The sequence below is a fragment of the Ahaetulla prasina genome, chromosome 6 (genome assembly GCF_028640845.1).
Source record: "Ahaetulla prasina isolate Xishuangbanna chromosome 6, ASM2864084v1, whole genome shotgun sequence".
NCBI classification, from domain to species: Eukaryota; Metazoa; Chordata; class Lepidosauria; order Squamata; family Colubridae; genus Ahaetulla; species Ahaetulla prasina.
In genome coordinates, this window is record NC_080544.1 from 108,538,211 (window position 1) to 108,563,423 (window position 25,213).

The 25,213-nt window shown below is 41.5% G+C and overlaps 1 protein-coding gene across 1 annotated transcript in view; it reads left to right on the forward strand.

Annotated features, from left to right (window-relative positions):
• Positions 1 to 25,213, forward strand: part of LOC131200726 (cytochrome P450 2J2-like) — a 57,471-nt gene that overhangs the window by 5,345 nt on the left and 26,913 nt on the right. The window contains exons 2-4 of the mRNA XM_058187922.1: positions 22,307 to 22,469; positions 23,009 to 23,158; positions 24,659 to 24,819. Of these exons, the coding sequence (XP_058043905.1) occupies positions 22,307 to 22,469; positions 23,009 to 23,158; positions 24,659 to 24,819 (474 nt within the window). The remainder of the gene's footprint in view (positions 1 to 22,306; positions 22,470 to 23,008; positions 23,159 to 24,658; positions 24,820 to 25,213) is intronic.

Consider the following 25,213-nt stretch of genomic DNA (forward strand, 5'->3'; position numbering starts at 1 on the left):
CTTTTAGCACAGAGTGCTTCACACTTCATTCAGGGACAGTTAAGATTTAAAAGGAAAATATATTCATCTGGTTCAACACAGTTATCTAGGTTATATGATATTGATATATACATAGTATATTTAACAATCCAATGGTGTTGGATTGTGGAGAGTTCTCTATGAAAATCATCCTTCGTGTTCGAATACTCGTGTCTGAATATAGCTTTGTTCTGGATTCATTTGCTATTCCAATAATGACAACTTGCTAACTTGTAAGCTGCCAGCCCCATGTTATCTTTGTCTAAAAACTTTTGTAAACCCAGGCATGGTGTCAACAGCAGGTATTCTATTAATTTAAACTTCATGATTTGAATAAAAATTTGAAATATAGTGGGGGTTTTTTTAAAAAAAAAGATGGTGATGATGTGATTTTGTGAATTGAAGCTTTTTTTATGAGAGATTTAAAAAATGAATTATTTACAGTAAGAGAAAACAAAATACCATATATACTCGAATATAAGCCGATCCGAGTATAAGCCGAGGTCCCCAATTTTACCCCAAAAAACTGGGGTAAACTGGGGACTCGAGTATAAGCCGAGGGAGGGAAATGAGGCAGCTACCGGTCAGGGAAAGCCTCCCTCCCTCAGCCGAGAAGGCTGGCGGCTCCCCCGCCCCGCCCTCTCACTGCACCGGCAGGGCTTCCCCGCGCTAATGCAAAAGCCCGGCAAGTTTGCACCATCCGGTATAATGTGAAAAAAAGAAAAAGAAAAAAAACTCGAGTATAAGCCGTATATACTCGAGTATAAGCCGAGGGGACGTTTTTCAGCACAAAAAACATGCTGAAAAACTCGGCTTATACTCGAGTATATACGGTATATTTGCTGGTTATCTTTACTTTAAAATCAATTTGTAGTAAATGACTTTATTTACATTGTATGGTTAACTATCACAGTTAAAATTCTAAGAGGTGCATTCACTCGACTTTCTTTAGACTGTTGTTATTGATTTGATTTAGTACGTTTTGCAAACCTAGCTGTTTGTAAGAAAATGAGGTAATTCAGTAATAAATGCAGTCAAAGTGTAACTATACCAGAGATGAGAATGCAGTAGGCGCTGCACATTTGAAGAGAAAAATGTTATTTTTTCTTCTACCACTACCTCTCTCAACTTTCTCTCCAATCACCATTCACATTTAACTAACAAGTGGCAACTTCAAATTTCAACCAAGAAATGCTCTGTCTTGCACATTGGCAAAAAAAAATCAAAACATAAAATACAAATTAACATAACATAACATCAGAGTTGGAAGGGACCTTGGAGGCCTTCTAGTCCAACCCCCTGCCCAGGCAGGAAACCCTACACCATCTCAGTCAGATGGTTATCCAACATTTTCTTAAAAATTTCCAGTGTTGGAGCATTCACAACTTCTGAAGGCAAGTCGTTCCACTAATTGTTCTAACTGTCAGGAAATTTCTCCTTAGTTCTAAGTTGCTTCTTTCTTTGATCAGTTTCCACCCATTGCTTCTTGTTCTACCCTCAGGTGCTTTGGAGAATAGTTTGACTCCCTCTTCTTTGTGGCAACCCCTGAGATATTGGAAGACTGCTATCATGTCTCCCCTAGTCCTTCTTTTTGTTAAACTAGACATGCCCAGTTCCTGCAACCGTTCTTCATATGTTTTAGCCTCCAGTCCCCTAATCATCTTTGTTGCTCTTCTCTGCACTCTTTCTAGAGTCTCAACATCTTTTTTACATCGTGGCGACCAAAACTGGATGCAATATTCCAAGTGTGGCCTTACCAAGGCATTATAAAGTGGCACTAACACTTCACGTGATCTTGATTCTATCCCTCTGTTTATGCAGCCCAGAACTGTGTTGGCTTTTTTAACAGCTGCTGCACATTGCTGGCTCATATCTAAATGGTTATCCACTAGGACTCCAAGATCCCTCTCACAGGTACTACTATTGAGCAAGGTACCACATATACGGTACTGGTGCATTTTGTTTTTTTGGCCTAAATGTAGAACCTTGCTTTTTTCACTGTTGAATTTCATTTTGTTAGATAGCGCCCAATGTTCAAGTCTGTCAAGATCTTTCTGTAACTTGAGCCTATCTTCTGGAGTGTTGGCTATTCCTGTCAGCTTGGTGTCATCTGCAAATTTGATGAGTTCCCCATCTATCCCCTCGTCCAAGTCATTGATGAAGATGTTGAAGAGTACTGGGCCTAAAACAGAGCCTTGGGGTACTCCACTGCATACTTCCCTCCATGTGGATGTAGTTCCGTTGAGGACTACACGTTGAGTGCGGTTGGTCAGCCAGTTACGAATCCATCTGGTGGTGGTGCTGTCAAACCCACATTTTTCTACTTTATCTAGTAGTAGGTTATGGTCTACTTTATCAAATGCTTTACTGAAGTCCAAGTAAATTATATCGACAGCATTCCTCTGGTCTACTAATTTTGTCATTTTAGATTTGTCAAATTAGATGGACATGACCTTGTAGATGACCTTCACTCTGTTAAGGACCTTGAAATACTCATTTCTAAACATCTAAGTGCCAAAGTGCACTGTAACAGCATTGCCAAAAAAGGCATTAAGAGTTGTTAACCTAATCTTGCGTAGCTTCTTCTCTGGTAATATTGTACTACTAACTAGCGCATACAAAACATTTGCTAGACCAATTCTCAAATACAGCTCATCTGTCTGGAACCCGCGTTGCCTATCGAACATAAATACAATTGAGAAAGCCCAGAGATATTTTACGAGAAGAGTCCTCCATTCCTCTACCCGCAATAAAATACCTTATGGCACCAGACTTCAAATTTTGGGCTTAGACAACTTAGAACTATGCGGACTTCAGACTGACCTAAGTGTAGTATATAAAATTTATCTGCCACAATGTCCTACCTGTCAATGACTACTTCAGCTTCAACCACAACAATACACGAGCAAATAATAGATACAAACTCAAGGTAAACCGCTCCAAACTTGACTGCACAAAATATGACTTCAGTAACAGAGTGGTCAATGCCTGGAATGCATTACCTGTCTCTGTGGTTTCTTCCCCAAACCCCCAAAATTTTAACCTTAAACTATCTACTATTGACGTCCTCACCCCATTCCTAAGAAGTCTGTAAGGGGCATGCATAAGTGCACCAGCGTGCCTACCATCCCTGTCCTAATATTCCTTTTTACTCTTACTCTTTTCATGTATCCAAATTATGTTTATACTTTTACCTGTTATATATGCTTGACAAATAAATAAAATAAATAAATAAAAATTAATTAATTAATTAATTAATTAATTAATTTAATGACTTGAGAGATAACCTTTTGGAAGTGTAGACTTTAAGAAGGGAGGGAGGGAGGAAAGTTTTTTTAGCCATCTTTACAAAGCGTGAGCATGGTTTTAATGATTTTACTCAATGTAGCAATATTCTTGCTACTGTAGGATTTCTTAAAATAGTCGTTAAATCTTAAAATGGTAGATAAAGATATCTCTGGACTTATCTCCAAAGGTGCTTCAAAATTTCCTGTACACTCATAGGAAATCAAAAACAAAGGGTTGTACAACCCAAATAAATAGTAGTTAAGGTGCTGGACCAAAAGTTGAGAAACTGGAAGTTCTAGTCCTTCCTGAGGCACAGAAGACATCTGATGACTTTGCACTAATCACTTTCTCTCTTGGCCAAACTTAGCTTACATGTTTATTGTGATAAAAACAGGAAAGGGATTATATACCCTGTTTCCCTGAAAATAAGAGTCGACTGGAAAATAAACCCTAGGATTTTTCAGGATACTTATAATATAAGCTTTACCCCAAAAATAAGCCCCAGTTAAGATTGTCAGCCAGTTAAACATATTTCGTATATATCCCTGAAAATAAGATCTAACCGGAAAATAAGCCAGAATAGAATAGAAGAATAGAATAGAATAGAATAGAATAGAATAGAATAGAATAGAATAGAATAGAATAGAATAGAATAGAATAGAATAGAATAGAATAGAATATTGACCACGTGTGATTGGACACACAAGGAATTTGTCTTGGTGCATATGCTCTCAGTGTACATAAAAGAAAAGATACGTTCATCAAGAATCTTAAGGTACAACACTTAATGATAGTCATATGGTACAAATAAGCAATCAATGTCAATATAAATCGTAAGGATACAAGCAACAAAGTTACAGTCATACAGTCATAAGTGGAAGGAGATGGGTGATGGGAATGATGAGAAGATTAATAGTAGTGCAGATTAGTTTGACAGTGTTGAGGGAATTATTTGTTTAGCAGAGTGATGGTGTTAGGGGAAAAGCTGTTCTTGTGTCTAGTTGTTCTGGTGTGCAGTGCTCTATAGCGTCGTTTTGAGGGTAGGAATTGAAACAGTTTATGTCCAGGATGTGAGGGGTCTGTAAATATTTTCACATCCCTCTTTTTGACTCATGCAGTATATTAGTGTTTCTTTTGGAGCAAAAATTAATATAAGACCAGGTCTTATTTTTGGGGAAACATGGCATATATTGCTTTGAGTTGTACAAAATAAAAGTGGGATGCAAATTAATCAAACAAGTGAATGCATTGACTCAGAACTATATCTGACTACACTGCTCATTTCAGCTATCATTCCATTGAACCAAATACATGGGTTTTGGTTGATATGCTAGTGCAGTAGCACTTGTTGGAAGAAATATCCATCTGGGTTCAGTTCCAAGTGGGGACAAAGACACTGGAAACATGGAGGCTGCTTGGAAAGATGGTTTAATGGTGGTCAGGATCACATGGCTTGAGATCCTGAACAGAAAAAGGGCTGAGATCCTGTGTGCTCCCTGCCTTTATGCTTTTTCTGAGCTTTGAACTTTCTGGGGCACAGGAAGAGTATCCTGATTGGTTGTCAAACTCCCAGATGGTCTAGGGGTCTTAGCTAACATTGTAGGTTGTCCCTCAAGCTTGCCTGAGCCTTGCCATGTGGTTCTATTGTGTTGCAAATGATGGGGGGATTGAGTGAGCTTGGTTGAGGCTTTAATGGCCCATTGACAAAGGTGGGGGGGAGTCAGGAAGCTGCAGGGAGCTGCTTTGTCTTTAAAACATGTTTCTCCATTTCTCATCCAGGGAAATATATTCTGCCTTTTTAAATATTTTCTAAAATATTTCATTCTTCTAGGAGGGGGGTGGATGCTAAATTCCTACACACTAAAAGCATCTCTTCTTGAAAATAAATGATGTAATGTGATGTTTTTGCCACAGACATTCCTATATTCCAAGTTTTAAGGGATCTGGCAATAGTGATAGAAATGCTATTTTGTGAGTGGTGCTTCATATTATGTTCTCTTAAGAGTTTATTAAAGGGATTGATATCTTTGTAAGATCATCAGTGGCTTGACTTCTGGGCCAATCCGATTTTAGGGCAGGTTTTAAAGGTAGAGTTTTAAGAGAGATTTAAAAGTAATTGACCATTAGGTTTCATCTCCTGTCATTTCAACAACAACAGAGACTATACACATATGTTAATCAGTTCATTAAATGTTATGCATTGCCACTATTATTATGATAATAACCACTCTTACATCACATGTATTCCACATACTGTTGGTATCCTTGTTTACAATTCTTCCTTTTCCACAACTATCTCAGAAAACTATTCCATGCATCTAGTGAAACAAGTTATAGTATAATCTATGAAAATTATGCTGCAACGGTTGGGGAAAATATTTACAGTTTTTGACTTCTAATAGACACCAAAGCTTTATGTATTTATTTATTTATTTTGTCACACAGTATATATAAGCATAAGCATGAAATAACTATACAATATATAAGCATATATATAAGTATGAGTATGTAATAACTATATTAATTGGATATAACAAAAGGAAACAATAGGACAGGAACGGTAGGCACGCTGGTGCTCTTATGCACACCCCTTACAGGCCTCTTAGGAATGGGGTGATGCCAATAGTAGACAGTTTTTGGTTGAAGCTTTGGGGATTTTGGGAAGAGACCACGGAGTCAGGTAGTTTTTTCCAAGCATTAACAATTCTGTTACTGAAGTCATATTTTCTGCAATCAAGTTTGGAGCGGTTAACATTAAGCTTAAATCTATTGTGTGCTCATGTATTGTTGCAATTGAAGCTGAAGTAGTCTTCAACAGGAAGGACATTGTAATAGATGATTCTATGAGTTAAATTCAGGTCATGTCGAAGGCGGCGTAGTTCTAAATTTTCTAAACCCAGGATTTCAAGTCTGGTGGCATAAGGTATTTTGTTGTGATCAGAGAGTGAAGAACTCTTCTTGTAAAATATTTCTGGACACGTTCAATTGTACTGATGTCAGAAATGTGGTATGGGTTCCAAACAGTCGAGCTGTATTCAAGAATTGGTCTAGCAAATGTTTTATATGCTCTGGTTAGTAGTGTAGCAGGATCTGTTATGAAGTAAAATTGTGCAATTAACAGTAAAACCATTTTTTTAAAAAAAAATCTGTCAACTTGGTATTGTTAGTGCACAGACCTCAACTCTTATAGAGAATGAGCAAAAGTGGAATCTGAACTTCATGAGCTACATATCAAATCAGTTTGCTTAACCAATTTACAAAATACGATCTACTCTTGTTAGCTTACCATTCTAGGTAATTAACAAATAAATACAACAAATAAATACAACAAATAATTTCTCAATATCCCTCCGAAGAAACCATCTTAAAATCTCATTTTGAAAGTAAAAATCAATTAAGCAAACTGATAAATATCTAAAACATCACACACACACACACCATTGGATTCTGAGCCCCCAGGGAGGAGGGGAACTATTTCCAATGGCTTCCAGATCAGAAAGGATGGTGGAGCCTGCTTCCAATTCCCACTTCATGGACTGTGGGCACACAGAATAACTCCTCTCAGGTGAAGGGCACATAGAGACACACACGCACACACTCATGAGGGCTTTCGGGTTTTTTATGTTTTTATTCAAAATGCAGCAAACTCATTTCTTGGGATTGTTTTGTTGTTGTTTGCTACTGCATTAATCTAACAAAGCAAAACAGGTTTTCATTCCAGGCAATGCTTTCATCAAGTCATCTGGACTAAACAAGCCAAATTCTTTTCTCTCTCTCTCTTCTCCATGAACATTGAACCAACAAATAATACAGTTGCCAACAATTATGAAGCAATATTCTTTTTCAACAAGCAAAACAAGGATTCCTTTTTCTGATGAAGCCTAACTTTTCATGTATGCAGTCCAGAACGTTGGCTAAATCTGACCAGTTTGTACTTCTATTCTGAATTCCTAGTTTGTGTTGTTGTGGTTATTTGTGAAGTTGTGTCCGACCCATCACGACCCCATAGACAGCGTTCCTCCAAGCCTTCCTGTCCACTACCATCCTCTGGAGTCCATTTAAGCTCACGCTGGCTACTTCAGTGACTCCATCCAGCCACCTCATTCTCTGTCGTCCCCTTCTTCTTTTGCCCTCCATCTTTCCCAGCATTAGGCTCTTCTCCAGAGAGTCCTTCCTTCTCATTAGGTGGCCAAAGTATTTCAGTTTCATCTTCAGGATCTGGCCTTCTAAAGAGCAGTCAGGGTTGATCTCCTCTAGGACTGACCAGTTGGATTGCCATTCAGTCCAAAGGACTCGCAGGAGTCTTCTCCAGCACCAGAGTTCAAAGGCCTCCATTCTTTGGCACTCAGCCTTCCTTATGGCCCAACTTTCACAGCTATACAATAAATAAAGAGCATAATTGCATCAGCTGGCCTTTTCCCCCCACCACTTTGGGCTGCAAGTTGCTTTCTCTGGTTGGCTGGATGTTTCCTGGCTTCCCAGGAATAAAATAGGATACATTTGTCCCATGTGGATCTATGGATTCTCCCTTCCCAATCAACTCAAATATTTTGTCTTAGCCAGTCCCAGGAATGTCTTTATTTTTATTTTTTATTTATTTATTTATTTTATTTTGTCACAACAATATATGTAAGTATCATACAAAAAGATTATATAGTATATAAACATATATATGAGTAAATAGTAGGAGGTATAAGCATATATATATATAGGAAGAAGAAAAAGAAAAACAATAGGACAGGAACGGTAGGCACGTTTGTGCGCTTATGCACGCCCCTTATGGTCCTCTTCTGCCAACCTAGCAGTTTCAAAAGCATGTAAAAATGCAAGTAGAAAAAATAGGGACCACCTTTGGTGGGAAGGTAACAGCGTTCCGTGCACCTTTGGCGTTGAGTCATGCCGGCCACATGACCACGGAGATGTCTTCGGACAGCGCTGGCTCTTTGGCTTTGAAACGGAGATGAGAGTCGGCAACAACTAGCACGTATGTGCAAGGGGAACCTTTACTTTTACCTTACGGTCCTCTTAGGAATGGGGTGAGGTCAATAGTTTAAAGTTTTTGGTTAAAGCTTTTAGGATTATGGGAAGAGACCACAGAGTCAGGTAAAGTATTCCAAGCACTGATGATTCTGTTACAGAAGTCATATTCTCTGCAATCTAGATTAAAGTGGTTGACATTAAGTTTAAATCTATTGGTTGCTCTAGTATTATTGCAATTAAAGCTGAAGTAGTCTTTAACAGGAAGGATAATAGATGATTCTATGAGTTAAACTGAGGTCTTGTCGAAGGCGACGGAGTTCTAAGTTTTCTAAGCCGAGGATTTCAAGTCTGGTGGGATAAGGTATTTTGTTCTTTTCAGAGGAATGGAGAACTCTTCTTGTAAAATATCATGTAAAATGTCAACAGACAGCAGCCAATTTTCTATAGAGGCCGTACTGTCTGCTACTTAAAGCACAGTCATTGCTTCTTCTTTTTTCCAGATAAGTTGTATTTACAACACCAGCTTTCTCCTCCTTTGTCAGCTCAGTAATAACCCTCTTTTCTTATGGTATAGTGTACAAAAACATGTTATCTCCTCCATGCTCAAACAGAAAGAACAATAAATCTATCTGGGTGTATATGTGACAAGTTAAGCTAGAGCCATTGGTAATTGTAGGCTATCTCTCATAGATATATAAATAAAATGAAAAACCTTATGTGTACCCCAAACACAGATTGTCTTTAATTATTTAAGAATGCGGCCGCGCGGGGGATTGAGGGAGCACCTCGTAGCTCCCATGTAACACCTCTCCTGCGCAGGCTGCACTGGTTGCCGGTGGTCTTCCGGGTGCACTTCAAGGTGCTGGTTATCACCTTTAAAGCGCTCCATGGCATGGGACCGGGATACTTACGGGACCGCCTGCTGCCGCCAGTTACCTCCCATCGTCCGGTGCGTCCAGTCCGCTCTCACAGGGAGGGCCTCCTTAGGGTGCCGTCGGCCAACCAATGTCGGCTGGCGGCCCCCAGGGGAAGAGCGTTCTCTGTGGGGGCTCCGGCCTTGTGGAACGATTTGCCGGTGGGACTCCGTCTTCTCCCTGATCTTCGGACCTTTACGCGCGAGCTCAAGACCTTCTTTTTTACCAAGCAGGGCTGGCCTGATTGATTTTCATACTGTGGGCTTTTAGTGGGCTTTTAAATAGGGGTTTTATTCTATTTTTGTAATTTTCTTAATTAATATTTTAACCTACAGCGATCGAATTAGATTTTTAAACTGGATATTGTATTTTAAATTTTTGGATTATTGGTGTTTTATCTGCTGTACACCGCCCTGAGTCTTCGGAGAAGGGTGGTGTAAAAATTTGAAAAATAAATAAATAAATAAATAAATATTATATATAAGCATATATATAAGTTATATATATGCTTATGTATCGTATAGTTATTTCATGCTTATGCTTATACATAATGTTGTGACAAATAAAATAAATAAAAAAATAAAAAATAAAAATAAATATGTTTGATGCACATTAAAGTAGAAAGGAGCATTAATGGGCTTTCAAAATTCTGTTATTAATAAACCTAACTGGTTTATTAATATTGGAATTTTTAGGCCCAGGCATATGTTATACATTATGATCATCATTACTATCTTAGATTTCTATTGCTGTAGGATGTTTTGTTGGTTTTAATCTTCTGTGTGCTACCTAGGTCATGGTTATACGATTGGTAGCTATACTTAAACAAATAAACTGCTGTTTCCTGACTTGGATAGCTTTGAAAAGATGCCACAAACCACACTGATTAACGCTCTTATCGCCACCCACCTGGATTATTGCAACGTGTTCTATGTTAGGCTTCATGTGCAAGAAACATCACAACATACTTTTCTGGGTCAATCCGAGGCCTCCTGCCTACATCCTGATTGCACGTTGTGATTTAATATGTTGCTCAAGCCAGGCTTTAGTTATGTCATGTGTTGCACAAATCCAGGACAACGTGAAGCCACTACAAAAAAACAACAACACCGCTCAAATAAATAAACAATTACCCAAAGATAACAATCTCAGAGTGTTGTGCAAATGAATCTTATATGCCTTTGCTTGAGCTAGTTAAACACAGCTTATATATGTGACTCAGCTCGCCGTTGTCTTTATCATACCCAGAAACTATTTCAAAGTCGCATTGCAATTATCCGTTTTAGAAACAGCATTTTAAATGGCTTTGTTAAATCATTGTGCTGCTTCTCTAAAAGGAAATTGCAACCTTCACCTCAGGTTATAAATAGTCAGATTTATTATTATTTTTTTGCAGAGAACGACAGCTTGAAACCAAACCAATTGACTGATGCAATGTGTTTTTCTTGATACATAAGAGAATTATGATAGGAAAGATAGGATTATTTATTTATTTATTTATTTATTTATTTATTTATTTATTTATTTATTTATTTATTTATTTTGTCACAATAGTATATATAAGCATAATCATGAAAGTAACTATATAATATATAAGCATATATATGAGCATAAGTATGTAATAACTATATTAATTTGATATAAAGAAAGGGAAGAATAGGACAGGAACGGTAGGCACGTTTGTGCTCTTATGCATGCCCCTTGCAGACCTCTTAGGAATGGGGTGAGGTCAATAGTAGACAGTTTTTGGTTAAAGCTTTGGGGATTTTGGGAAGAGACCACAGAGTCAGGTAGTGTATTCCAAGCATCAACAACTCTGTTACTGAAGTCATATTTTCTGCAATCAAGATTGAAGCGGTTAACATTAAGTTTGAATCTATTGTTTGCTCTTGTATTGTTGTGATTGAAGCTGAAGTAGTCTTCAACAGGAAGAACAACACAACACAGTGTTCCCCAACCTGTCCAGCAGTGATGGGGGTGGGAGGGGGGATGATTTCACATATGTGTCTGTCACTTGCACAAATGGAGTTTCCCATGCAGTTCCCAGATTGATAACAACATGCAAAGAAATAATTCCCATCCGTTTTTTGCCTTCGATGAGCTATTTCTTGGCATCTTTTTAATTATATTCTATGTTGGTTCTAATTTGTTGGAGAGCTCCCCAAAAGTCAAATAAAAGAGAATATAGTTACTTGTCTGAGATTGATTGTTTGTTTGCAGACATTTCATTATCAACTGACTAACACTTTATTTATTTATTTTTTATTTTTTTTATTTGAATTTATATCCCGCCCTTCTCCGAAGACTCAGGGCGGCTTACAATGTGTTAAGCAATAGTCTTCATCCATTTGTATATTATATACAAAGTCAACTTTTATTGCCCGCAACAATCTGGGTCCTCATTTTACCTACCTTATAAAGGATGGAAGGCTGAGTCAACCTTGGGCCTGGTGGGACTTGAACCTGCAGTAATTGCAAGCAGCTGCTGTTAATAACAGACTGTCTTAGCAGTCTGAGCCACAGAGGCCCCTTTTAATTTGCATTTATATCCCGCCCTTCTCCGAAGACTCAGGGCGGCTTACACTATGTCAAGCAATAGTCTTCATCCATTTGTATATTATATACAAAGTCAACTTTTATTGCCCCCAACAATCTGGGTCCTCATTTTACCTACCTTATAAAGGATGGAAGGCTGAGTCAACCTTGGGCCTGGTGGGACTTGAACTTGCAGTAATTGCAAGCAGCTGTGTTAATAACAGACTGCATTAGTCTGTTGAGCCACCAGAGGCCCCTGGTAAATTGGTAAATGGGTGTGAGAAAGAGAAAAAGAGACTGGACTTCCTACAAAAAAAGATCTCGGAAAATAGGTACACTTTTTGTATAGAAGGACAATCTTATTATCCAGCACAATGAATGAGGTGGTGGCTCAGGCTGTAAGATAGCCTGTTATTAAAACACAGCAGCCTGCAATTACTGCAGGCTCGAATCCCACCAGGCCCAAGGTTGACTCAGCCTTCCATCCTTTATAAGGTAGGTAAAATGAGGACCCAGATTGTTGGGGGGGCAATAAGTTGACTTTGTAAATATACAAATAGAATGAGACTATTGCCTTACACACTGTAAGCTGCCCTGAGTCTTCGGAGAAGGGCGGGATATAAATGTAAATAAATTTTTAAAAAATAGAGCCATTTATGGCTGCATGTTGTTGTAAAGAACGGGACATCTTTGCAGCTTCTATCCAGAAGTCCTCAATATCACACAATAACACATGTGCAATGTGCAACAGTTTTGCATGAAAGATTCATACCAGCATAGTGATAACAAAGTAACTGAGATATCAAAACCATATACTGTACTAGAGGAGCATTGCTTTTATTATTATGGCTTTGCAAGACCTTGTCCTTGAAGTTTTTATTTATTTATTTATTTATTTATTTTGTCACACAGTATATATAAGCATAAGCATGTAATAACTATACAATATATAAGCATATATATGAATATGAGTATGTAATAACTGTATTAATTGGATATAACCAAAGGAAACAATAGGACAGGAAGGGTAGGCACGCTTGTGCTCTTATGCACGCCCCTTACAGACCTCTTAGGAATGGGGTGAGGTCAATAGTAGACAGTTCTCCAAACTGCAAACAGTTCTCGGGCTGTTCTCCAAAGCACCTGAGGGTAGAAAAAGAAGCAATGGGTGGAAACTGATCAAGGAAAGAAGCAACTTAGAACTAAGGAGAAATTTCCTGACGGTTAGAACAATTAATCAGTGGAACGACTTGCCTGCAGAAGTTGTGAATGCTCCAACACTGGAAATTTTTAAGAAAACGTTAGATAACCATCTGACTGAGATGGTGTAGGGTTTCCTGCCTGGGCAGGGGGTTGGACTAGAAGGCCTCCAAGGTCCCTTCCAACTCTGTTGTTATATTATATTATATTAGTTTTTGGTTGAAGCTTTGGGGATTTTGGGAAGAGACCACAGAGTCAGGTAGTTTTTTCCAAGCATTAACAACTCTGTTACTGAAGTCATATTTTCTGCAATCAAGATTGGAGTGGTTAACAATAAGCTTAAATCTATTGTGTGCTCTTGTATTGTTGCAATTGAAGCTGTGTTTCTTCTGAGCTGCAAATACTTTCCACAAAATCATTACTAGATTCGGATGAAGGTCTCCAAATCTCTTCCAATTCAATTGACTGTATTGTGCTAAGCATAATACAGTCATGGATAGGTTAGGACTCTTTGTGTTTGAAACAATGGTCTGTGCCTCATATAGCTCGGCGTATCCAACTTCTCCAACCAATCAGAATGCTTCCCTCCTGAATTTGACTTCCTCTCTTAAAACAGCACTAAGTTTATCATCACAACAGAAACTACCACCTCTCAAGAGATTTTTAATTTTTTCCATCTTCTTCTATAAAGTTTGAAATTCAATCAGTATTCAGCCGTCCCTCGTAATGTGTGTTTCTAAACTCTTAAGTTGTGGTCTCTCTAGCTTGTTTCAAAATCCAGCACCAATTGTTGGGAGTCACACTTAGCCATGGACTGAAGTTTCCCGAGCTTTGATGTAAGAGAAGGAAAGGAAGGAAAGGAAGTAGCTTCTTCTCCAGTGATATTACATTACTAGAAGAATAGAATAGAATAGAATAGAATAGAATAGAATAGAATAGAATAGAATAGAATAGAATAGAATAGAATAGAATAGAATTTTTTATTGGCCAAGTGTGATTGGACACACAAGGAATTTGTCTTGGTGCCTATGCTCTCAGTCTACATAAAAGAAAAGATACGTTCTTCAAGGTACAACATTTACAACACAAATGATGGTCAATATATCAATATAAATCATAAGGATTGTCAGCAACAAAGTTACAAAGTAACCAGAGCATACAAAACATTTGCTAGACCAATTCTCGAATACAACATGAAATTGACAATATCAACAGCATACAAGGAAAACCAGATGAAAATGTTCCATAGATGGCATCTCCCACCAACCAGCATAGCAAAGATGTTCCCCAATAACTCACCAAAGTGTTGGAAATGCAAGAGCAATTATGGAACATATTATCATCTCTGGTGGACCTGCCCAGTGGCGAAACAATTCTGGGCCAAAATTAAAAAGTGGTTACAGGAAATAATACAGAAACCAATAAAGGGAGAACCAGATCAATTTTGATTAGGGATTCCAACAGAAAATTATACAAATGATACGCAATATTTAATACTCCATATATTAACAGCAGCACATATAGCCTATGCCCAAAATTGAAGAATGAAAATCCACCAACAGAGGAAGAACTAATTAAAAAAATATTAGAATGCAGAGCTGGACAAACTTACAAAAGAAATTAAAGAGAAAGAGGACACAGAATATTATAAGGTCTGGAGCAAATGGTATGAATGGTTAGAAAATAGAAAGAGTAGATAAATAAAAGTAGAGTTAGAACTAAAATATGTGTAAATAACAGGAAAGGACTGTCTTGAATGGCTGATAAACAGTGATATCTATATAAATGTTGTATGTTTTGTGTTATGTATTCATGTTTGTACCTTTAAATATTTGAGCGGGAAATCAGCACGTTGCTGATTGGACGAAGCCTCCAGTAGAACTGTATAAAAGGAGAGGTTTTTCCCCCAGCCTGTTGCTGGGTTCACCCTATATTAAAGAGCTGTTGTCACTACCCTGGTCTCCAGCCTCGTTACTTCCAGAACTTAACATTGGCGACGAAGGTGGGATCTCGAGGCTGAGAAGAACCAGAACCGAGCTGAAGCACGATAGACCCGAACCCAGCAAACCCAGGGCAGAAAAGCGGAGATGGCCAGTTACACTCCGCCCGCACCGTTTGACCCGGCTAAAGAGAAATGGGGAACGATATGACCCGTTTGAAAGCTTTCTAAAGCCAACGAACTGCAAGGAGTTCCAGATAACCGAAAAAGGGCTTATTTCTTAAGCCCCTGCGGTCCGGAGGTCATTGATATCGCGGAAGCCCTGGCAGAGCCAACGCTGCAGTCGGTGTCGTGGCCAACTCTGCAGACTTTACTAAAAACCAGCACCAACGCCGTCCAAATCGTGCGGCGGTTTGAATTCGGAGGCGAAGGCAGATGGAGGCGAATCCGCCGGTGACTACATGGCCGCCCTAAGAAGCGTCAAGGACTGCGGATACCGTGACCTAGGCGAGGTGCTCCTCGAGCAACTCATCCGAGGTCAAAGACATCCGTTTGCGGCGGCTGCTAGCAAAGAGCAACCTAACGCTGGCCAACGCTCTGGGCGAAGCCAGAGCACATGAAATGTCCTCCCAAGCGGCAGAGACACTGCAAAGCCTCCACCAAAGCGAAGGCAACTCCGGTGCACCAGGAGGAGGTTCAGACCGAATCCGGCGGTGAAGATGAGGAAGGGTCTGCACCGAGAAACGCGACAAAGGGGACCGAGGCGAATGCGGAAGCTGCGGGGTCAACACCAGCGCCAACGCTGCAAGTTTAAGACGCGACATGTCGGCGTGTGGGAAGAAAGGGCACCTAGCTCAAGTTTGTCGGCGGCCCAACCTTCCCGCCGAAATTCAAATCGGCCAATCAGAGCGCGGAATCGGCAAGGCGACCGCGATTGGCTCAAACAAAAAGGCGCGATTCCAACCAAACAACTGTGGTCATAGGTCCGACCAAAGTGGAGAAGAAGATCTTCACCAAGCCAAAATAGAGGGAGTACGGTGCTTGAAGTAGACACGGGATCAGCGATCACCATCATGTCCTGGGACACTTTGGCGAAGTCGCTGCCGTCCGTCGCGGCGCCACCTGCAAGCACAACGGCTACGAGTCCACGACTACCAGAATCGCATCCCTGTTCGAGGACCACCTCCGTCCGAGTCGGCACCCTCACAAGAAGACCCTGCCCATCACGATCGTCGAAGGAACTCTGCCCAGTCTGTTGGGACTAGACTGGTTTCGTGCCCTGGGCATGGGAGTGACTGGCATCTACAGAAGTGACTGTAACCTGAAAGACATTCTCTTTAACGAGTTCGAAGATGTCTTCAAGGACTGCCTGGGCAAGTACAAGGGACCCCTATTTCCTTCAACTTAGACCCCAGGTAGCCCCATTAGGCTTAAGGCGAGGAGAGTCCCTTTTGCCCTAAAACCAAAATCGATAAGGAGCTGGACAAGCTCATAAATCAGGGATTTTGGTGCCAGTCGATCACGCAAAGTGGGAGGCGTAATCACCCATAAACCGGACGGGTCAATTAGAATTTGCGCTGACTACAAGGCGGCGCTTAACAAAGCCTTACAGAAAAGCGCTTACCGGTTCCGTGGTGCAACACTTATTGCACTCTTTGGGGCAAGGGCAAGTCTTTGCAAAGTTAGACTTGGCCCAAGCCTACCAACAACTGCCAGTAGCGCCCTGGCGAAGCCCAAGCGATTGTGCGCACAGGGGCTTCAAGTGCACCCGATTGCAATTTGGGGTCAGTGTGGCACCAGGGCTGTTCCAAAACCTGATGGAACGACTACTGCAGGGCTCCCAGGGTAGTTCCCTACTTGATGATGTCCTAATTTCAGGGAAAACATGGAGGAATTGGGGAGCGGTTAAGAAAGGTTTTGGGCATTTTCCGGACAGCGGATTAAAGTCAAGGCAAACAAATGCCAGATAGGGGTCGAATCGTCGATTTCTTGGGCTACGGATAGACAAGAAAATTCACCCTACTGAGAGCAAGGTTAAGGCAATTAGGAAGGCTCCAGCGCCCAAAAACAAAGCAGAGCTGCAGGCATTCCTGGGGTTGGTTAATTTTACGGTCTTTTAAAGAACAAAGCAACCGTTGGAACCGCTGCATAGGCTCTTAGGAAAAATACTGTTTGGTCTTGGGAAAGTCAGAAAATAGGGCTTTTGAAGCAGTAAAGAACCTGCTCTCAAGTGATAGCCTGCTCATCCAATATCACTCATTACCCCTAGTGCTGGTTTGCGATGCCTCCCTTATGGGGTGGGGCTGTACTCAGCCATAGACTTCCAAAGCGGCACAGAAGCCCCTATAGCGTTCTACTCTAGAACGATGTCCTCCCCAGAGAGGAACTACAGCCAATTAGACAAAGAAGCACTAGCCATTGTATCAGGGGTCAAAAATTCCACAGTATGTCTTTGGGAATTTTGTGACTGACCACAGACCGCTACTAGGGATACTGGCTGGCGACCGCCTGTGGCACTCGCCACGCTTGACCCGATGGACTATATTCTTAGCCGCTTATTACAAGCTGCAGCATCGACCAGGAAAAGAAGTGGGGCATGCAGGCGCGTTAAGCCGATGCCCACTACCAGGGCGACGAAGACCCCACTCCGGGACGCCCATCCTACTTATTGACTCGTTGGACTCTGGCCCAGTCACATCTAAGGAAGTGGCTCGGGCATCATACCGGGACATTGTGTTAAGGACTGTACTCGGTTGGGTACAGAGAGGGTGGCCCTGCGCCGGGCGAGTTCAAGAATTTGTTAAAAAGCGAGATGAGCTCTCGGCTCAAGGGGTGCCTGTTATGGGGTGATCGTGTAATAATTCCTGATAAATTAAGGGAAAGGTATTGGACCTCCTCCACGAGGTCACCCAGGGATCGTAAGGATGAAGGGGTTAGCTAGAAGCTATGTATGGTGGCCACTCATGGGCAGAGATTGCTGAGAGGGTAGGGAAATGCCAGGCTTGCCAAGAGTCCAGACCTCTAACGGCCCCAGTCAGAGGGAAAAGCCCCAAGGGCCTGGTCAAGAATCCACATTGATTTTGCTGGCCCTTTCACGGCCAAACGTTCCTAGTGGTTGATGCATTCTCCAAATGGTTGGAGATCATACTCATGAAATCCACTACGGCCGAGCAGTAATCGCAACCCTCGCCACCTATTCGCAACTCACGGGTTGCGGACACTCTGGTGTCCGACAATGAGCCTCAATTCACGGCAGCCCAGTTTGAAGAATACCTGGCAGAGGAAGGCATCCGACATGCCCTCTCTGCCTTTCCACCCTGCGTCGAATGGCCTTGCAGGCGTTCCGTCCGGGCGCTAAGGAGGCATTGTCAGGCTCAAGCCAGGTGACTGGCAAACAAAATACTTTCCACAAAATCATTGCTAGATTCCGATGAAGGTCTCCAAATCTCTTCCAATTCAATTGTCTGTATTGTGCTAAGCATAATACAGTCATGGATAGGTTAGGACTCTTTGTGTTTGAAACAATGGTCTGTGCCTCATATAGCTCGGCGTATCCAACTTCTCCAACCAATCAGAATGCTTCCCTCCTGAATTTGACTTCCTCTCTTAAAACAGCACTAAGTTTATCATCACAACAGAAACTACCACCTCTCAAGAGATTTTTAATTTTTTCCATCTTCTTCTATAAAGTTTGAAATTCAATCAGTATTCAGCCGTCCCTCGTAATGTGTGTTTCTAAACTCTTAAGTTGTGGTCTCTCTAGCTTGTTTCAAAATCCAGCACCAATTGTTGGGAGTCACACTTAGCCATGGACTGAAGTTTCCCGAGCTTTGATGTAAGAGAAGGAAAGGAAGGAAAGGAAGTAGCTTCTTCTCCAGTGATATTACATTACTAGAAGAATAGAATAGAATAGAATAGAATAGAATAGAATAGAATAGAATAGAATAGAATAGAATAGAATAGAATAGAATAGAATAGAATAGAATAGAATAGAATAGAATAGAATTTTTATTGGCCAAGTGTGATTGGACACACAAGGAATTTGTCTTGGTGTATATGCTCTCAGTGTACACAAAAGAAAAGATAAGTTCATCAAGGTACAACATTTACAACACAAAGGATGGTCAGGATATCAATATAAATCATAAGGATTGCCAGCAACAAGTTACAAAGTAACCAGAGCATACAAAACATTTGCTAGACCAATTCTCGAATACAACATGAAATTGACAATATCAACAGCATACAAGGAAAAGCAGATGAAAATGTTCCATAGATGGCATCTCCCACCAACCAGCATAGCAAAGATGTTCCCCAATAACTCACCAAAGTGTTGGAAATGCAAGAGCAATTATGGAACATATTATCATCTCTGGTGGACCTGCCCAGTGGCGAAACAATTCTGGGCCAAAATTAAAAAGTGGTTACAGGAAATAATACAGAAACCAATAAAGGGAGAACCAGATCAATTTTGATTAGGGATTCCAACAGAAAATTATACAAATGATACGCAATATTTAATACTCCATATATTAACAGCAGCACATATAGCCTATGCCCAAAATTGAAGAATGAAAATTTTGGGCATAGGCTAAAACAGAGGAAGAACTAATTAAAAAAATATTAGAATGCAGAGCTGGACAAACTTACAAAAGAAATTAAAGAGAAAGAGGACACAGAATATTATAAGGTCTGGAGCAAATGGTATGAATGGTTAGAAAATAGGAAGAGTAGATAAATAAAAGTAGAGTTAGAACTAAAATATGTGTAAATAACAGGAAAGGACTGTCTTGAATGGCTGATAAACAGTGATATCTATATAAATGTTGTATGTTTTGTCTTTCATTTTAATGTGTTTTAAAAATAAAAAACTTTTCTCTGGAAAAAAAATTCTCGAATACAGCTCATCTGCCTGGAATAGAATAGAATAGAATAGAATAGAATAGAATAGAATAGAATAGAATAGAATAGAATAGAATTTTTTATTGGCCAAGTGTGATTGGACACACAAGGAATTTGTCTTGGTGCATATGCTCTCAGTGTACACAAAAGAAAAGATACGTTCATCAAGGTACAACATTTACAACACAATTGATGGTCAGTATATCAATATACATAAGGATTGCCAGCAACAAGTTACAGTCATACAGTCATAAGTGGAAAGAGATTGGTGATGGGAACTATGAGAAGATTAATAGTAGTGCAGATTCAGTAAATAGTTTGACAGTGTTGAAGGAATTATTTGTTTAGCAGAGTGATGGCCTTCGGGAAAAAACTGTTCTTGTGTCTAGTTGTTCTGGTGTGCAGTGCTCTACAGCGTCGTTTTGAGGGTAGGAGTTGAAACAGTTTATGTCCTGAATGTGAGGGATCTGTAAATATTTTCACGGCTCTCTTCTTGATTCGTGCAGTATACAGGTCCTCAATGGAAGGCAGGTTGGTAGCAATTATTTTTTCTGCAGTTTTAATTATATCAGACATTAATACAATTGAGCGCATCCAGAGAAATTTCACAAGAAGAGTCCTCCACTCCTCTGCTCACAACAAAATACCTTATGCCACCAGATTTGAAATTCTGGGTTTAGAAAAATTAGAACTACGCCACCTTCAGTATGACCTGAGCATAGCTTATAAAATCATCTGCTACAATGTCTTACCTGTCAATGACTACTTCAGCTTCAACCACAACAATACATGAGCACACAATAGATACAAACTTAAAGTGAACTGATCCAAACTCAATTGCAGAAAATATGACTTCAGTAACAGAGTGGTCAATGCCTGGAATGCACTACCTGATTCTGTGGTTTCATCCCAAAAACCCCCAAATTTTATACTAAGACTGTCTACTGTTGACCTCACCCCATTCCTAAGAAGTCTGTAAGGGGCGTGCATAAGAGCACCAGAGTGCCTACCATCCCTGTCCTAATGTTCCCTTTAATTGTATTCATTTTATGTATTCAATTCCAGGGGTGAAATGCTACCGGATCAGACCGGATCCTGGCGAGTAGGTAGCGGAGATTGGTTCTGGTTTGCCAATCCGGTAGCAATCGCTGGCTGGCCACGCCTCCAAACCAGTCCACGGCCTGCAGTCCAGCCTTCGCAAGCTGGACAACGGAACACCGGGAAGGCAGCTCGCCACCTGCTCGCCCTTAGGTCAGGGACCAGGGCCCATTCCCCAAGGCCCCGGAGCCGCCGTCTGCCCCAACCGGGTCGGGGAATTCACCATTCCCCAACTCTGGCCTTTCCCCAGAGCCGCAGCCTGCTCTTCCTTCACCCACTTGCTGCCTGCTCGCTGCCTGTTCGCCCTTCGCCTTTGGTCAGGGCCCAGGGACGCCCCATTCCCTGAGGCCCCAGAGTCGCTCCGGAGTCGCCCCCTGCTCGCCGCCTCCTCAACTGGGTCGGAGAATGCACCATTCCCCGACACCAGCCTTGTCCCGGAGCCGCCGCCCGCTCTTCCTTTGCCACACAGCGTATACTTACTTTCTTCCAGCTGCTAGCTGCCACGAAAGTCCAAAAGTTACTGGAAACCCTCTCCTTGAATATGCCACCACCATCGCTGCTTGTTCCATGCACCGGCTGCACAAGCACACACCGTTTATTTCATTTATTTATCAGCGGCAGGTTGGGTGTGCGCTTGCGCAGCCGGCGCATAGAACAAGGTGGCATATTTAAGGAGAGCAATCCGGTAACTCTTGGACACTTGCCGTTCCTGGCAGCCAGCCGCTGGAGGAAGGTAAGTATATGCCGCATGGTGAAGGAAGAGCGGGCGGTGGCTCCGGGACAAGGCTGGTGTTGGGGAATGGTGCATTCCCCAACCCAGTTGAGGAGGCGGCGAGCTGGGGGTGACTCCGGGGCCTCAGGGAATGGGGCATCCCTGGGCCCCAGCCCCTGACCAAAGGCGAATGGCGAGCAGGTGGGGAGTGGGCGGTGAGTGGGCAGCAGCTCCGGAGAAAGGCCGGAGTGGGGAATGGTGCATTCCCCGACCCGGTTGAGGCAGGTGGCGGCTCTGGGGCCTCCGGGAATGGCACATTTTTAAAATTTATTTTTAATTAATTAATTTATTTAATTACTTTTACTTTTACTATTACTTTTAATTAATTAATTTTTTCCCTACTGGGTTCTGTGGGTGTGGCTTGGTGGGGGGGTGTTATGACTGAGTGGGCATGGCTGTGAGTGACATTGAGTTGGCCACGCCCACTCAGTCACAGGACACACCCACTCACCAAGCCACACCCACAGAACAGGTAGCAAAAAATTTTAGATTTCACCCCTGTTCAATTCCTGCTTATACTTATACCGTACATATACGTATTATCTAATAAATAAATAAAACAAAATAGTCACAAGGCAAGAAGTTAGAGCGAGAGATTTCTTTTAAGGTGAAACTTCGTTAGAATAATATAAAACGTTTCTCTTTTTTTCCAAACTGCAGCTGGCAAAGCAATATGGAAACATTTATTCTCTGTGGGTAGGGAATTACCATGCTGTAATCCTCTCGGGATACAAAGCTGTGAAAGAAGGATTGATTGACAATTCACAAGCCTTTATTGATCGTCCACCCACACCTTTTCTTTCAGCTGTTACCAAAAACAGAGGTAAGCCATAGTCAAAAGATGTAGAATATCAATGTGTTCTCCCTTGTTATATAAAGGTAAAGAGTCCCCTCACACATATGTGCTAGTTGTTCCCAATTCTAGGGGGCGGTGCTCATCTCCGTTTCAAAGCCGATGAGCCAGCGCTGTCCGAAGACATCTTTGTGGTCATGTGGCCGGCATGACTCAATGCCAAAGGCGCACGGAACACTGTTACCTTCCCACCAAAGGTGGTCCCTATTTTTCTACTTGTATTTTTACGTACTTTTGAACTGCTAGGTTGGCAGAAGCTGGGACAAGTAACGGGAGCTCACGCAGCACTAGGGATTCGAACCGCTGAACTGCCGACCTTTCGATTGACAAGCTCAGCGTCTTAGCCAGTGAGCCACCGCGTCCCATTCCCCTTGTTATATAGTGCCACTCAAAACCAATATGGCCAACAAACTGGGTTTGATTTAAAGTATTGTTTAGATCATCAACCCTAAGACCTTCCTATTAATTTTAGTGAGCAATGATTTTTTATTGTTCTTTGGTGGCTTCAGGTATTGCCTTCTCAAATGGTCACGTCTGGATGCAGCAAAGGCGCTTTGGTGTTGTTACTATGAGGAAGCTGGGACTAGGGAAAAAGGGTTTGGAAACTCAAATCCAAGCGGAAGCTCAGCAGCTGGTCGAATTATTTACAAGTACAAAAAGTAAGTGATCATCTGAGGTGATGTTGGTTTGAATCTCGTCTGCAAAAATCTTCCAGTGTTCCATCACTGTCCATTTATGCCTATGCTCAGCACTTTCTATTGTGTCGCTAAGCCTACCAACTTGTTGTGTCTTGCCCGCTCTCACCGCAGCCGGGGCCTTCTTATCTGCTTCCGAACGCTGAGGAATGTCCTAGTATGCCTCCCGGCCCCAGCCCTGGCTCCATGCCCAGACAGGCTGAGGAGGAGGGGGCACCTCCCGGCCCCAGCCCTGTCTCCATGCCCAGACAGGCTGCGGAGGAGGAAGCACCTCCCGGCCCCAGCCCTGGCTCCATGCCCAGGCAAACGGAGCAACTAGACCCCTCCCCCTCCCCCACAGCATATGAGCCTGAGGGAGGTTTATTACCAACAGCTGCCGACTGGAGTGACCCTCGCTTCAGAAGAATTGATAGGCGGCGGCGTCAGAAGGAAGGGAGGGACAGGCCTGGATAAGTGCTGAGTCATGGAGCCATACCCCGTGGCCTATATAAAGGATCTGCTTTCTGGCAGTCTCTGAGTCAGGCAAAGTCGAACATATCTTGCTGAAGTCACTTTCTGGTCTGCCTGCCTGCCTTGAGAACTTTGCTAGGACTTTGGCAGAGCTGCAGAGGCACGCCTGATTCGGATTTCCCTGACCCGGCTGTCAGCGGAGGAGTGGGACACGACACAACTTTCCTGTTTTATAGACTGATATTTTTGAGGAAAAAAATAGTTTCCATCAGTGGAAGTTCTTCTGAGATTTAATGTAATATTTTGTCAACGAATAAAGCCATGAAATCTTGTAAAATTTCTGAAATTATTGGTTGCAAAAGATATAAGAAGGTTTGTCAAAGGACTTGGGCGGGAGGGAGGGAAACATATGACATAAGATTTTTAAAAAATTGCAGTACTCTGTCATATTTATTCAATCCTGCAAGATTTTTGTCAGTTGCAAGAACCTGTAAAATGTAACAGTAGTTGTAATTTTCCTCTGAAAAAGAAAAAGCACATACCACTCAAACATACAATAAACTTTGTTTCATGCAACATACTGAAACATAAATTATTCAGCCCAATTTATAAGTGTTATGCTAATCTCTCCATAATATTTAAATTTATATGTGTATACAAACACAGAAAGCGTGTTAGGTGAGATTCCAACATTTTAAAACTGAGAGTTTTGTGATGTCCGGTGTAGTCCACGCATTTTCTTATTTCAAATATCCTTTCATCCAGAAAAATTACGGTTGTTCATCTAGCACTGTATTTTATAGATGCTTCAAATATTTTATTTTTAAGTCCCACCAGGCCCAAGGTTGACTCAGCCTTCCATCCTTTTTAAGGTAGGTAAAATGAGGACCCAGACTGTTGGGGGCAATAAAGTTGACTTTGTATATAATATACAAATGGATGAAGACTATTGCTTAACACATTGTAAGCCGCCCTGAGTCTTCGGAGAATTAATAGACCTCCTTTCATTTTCAGGTCAGGCGTTTGATCCAGCCATACCCATCACAAATTCAATCTGCAACGTTATCTGTGCTGCAGTTTTTGGAAATAGGTTTTCCACTGATGACAAAGACTTTTTGGAGTTGATAGAAGCGATCAGGGTTTCCTTAAAATTTGGAGCCACCGTATCTCATGGTGTGAGTATTAATACTTTTTTTGCTGTTCTGACTTTTCTCTTCCCAGCTTAATCAGTGAATTCAAAATTTACCATATTAACAAAAATCCACATTTTTAAAATCACGTTTGCTTATTCCTTTTTGAATTTCAATGCAATATAAATGTTGTACACCAGGGGTAGTCAACCTTTTTATACCTACCGCCCACTTTTGCATCTCTGTTGGTAGTAAAATTTTCTAACAGCCCACCGGGTTCCACAGTAATGCGCCGTGTATCGTCGTCTGCGCATGCCTCTCGCGCATCGTGGATTGGGTTTGGGGTGGGTGGGCGCCGGCTACCAGCTCTGCTTGTCTGTTACAGCTGGGTGGTGTGGGGGGAGATGCGCGAGCTATTCTGGGACGAGGCTATTTTGTT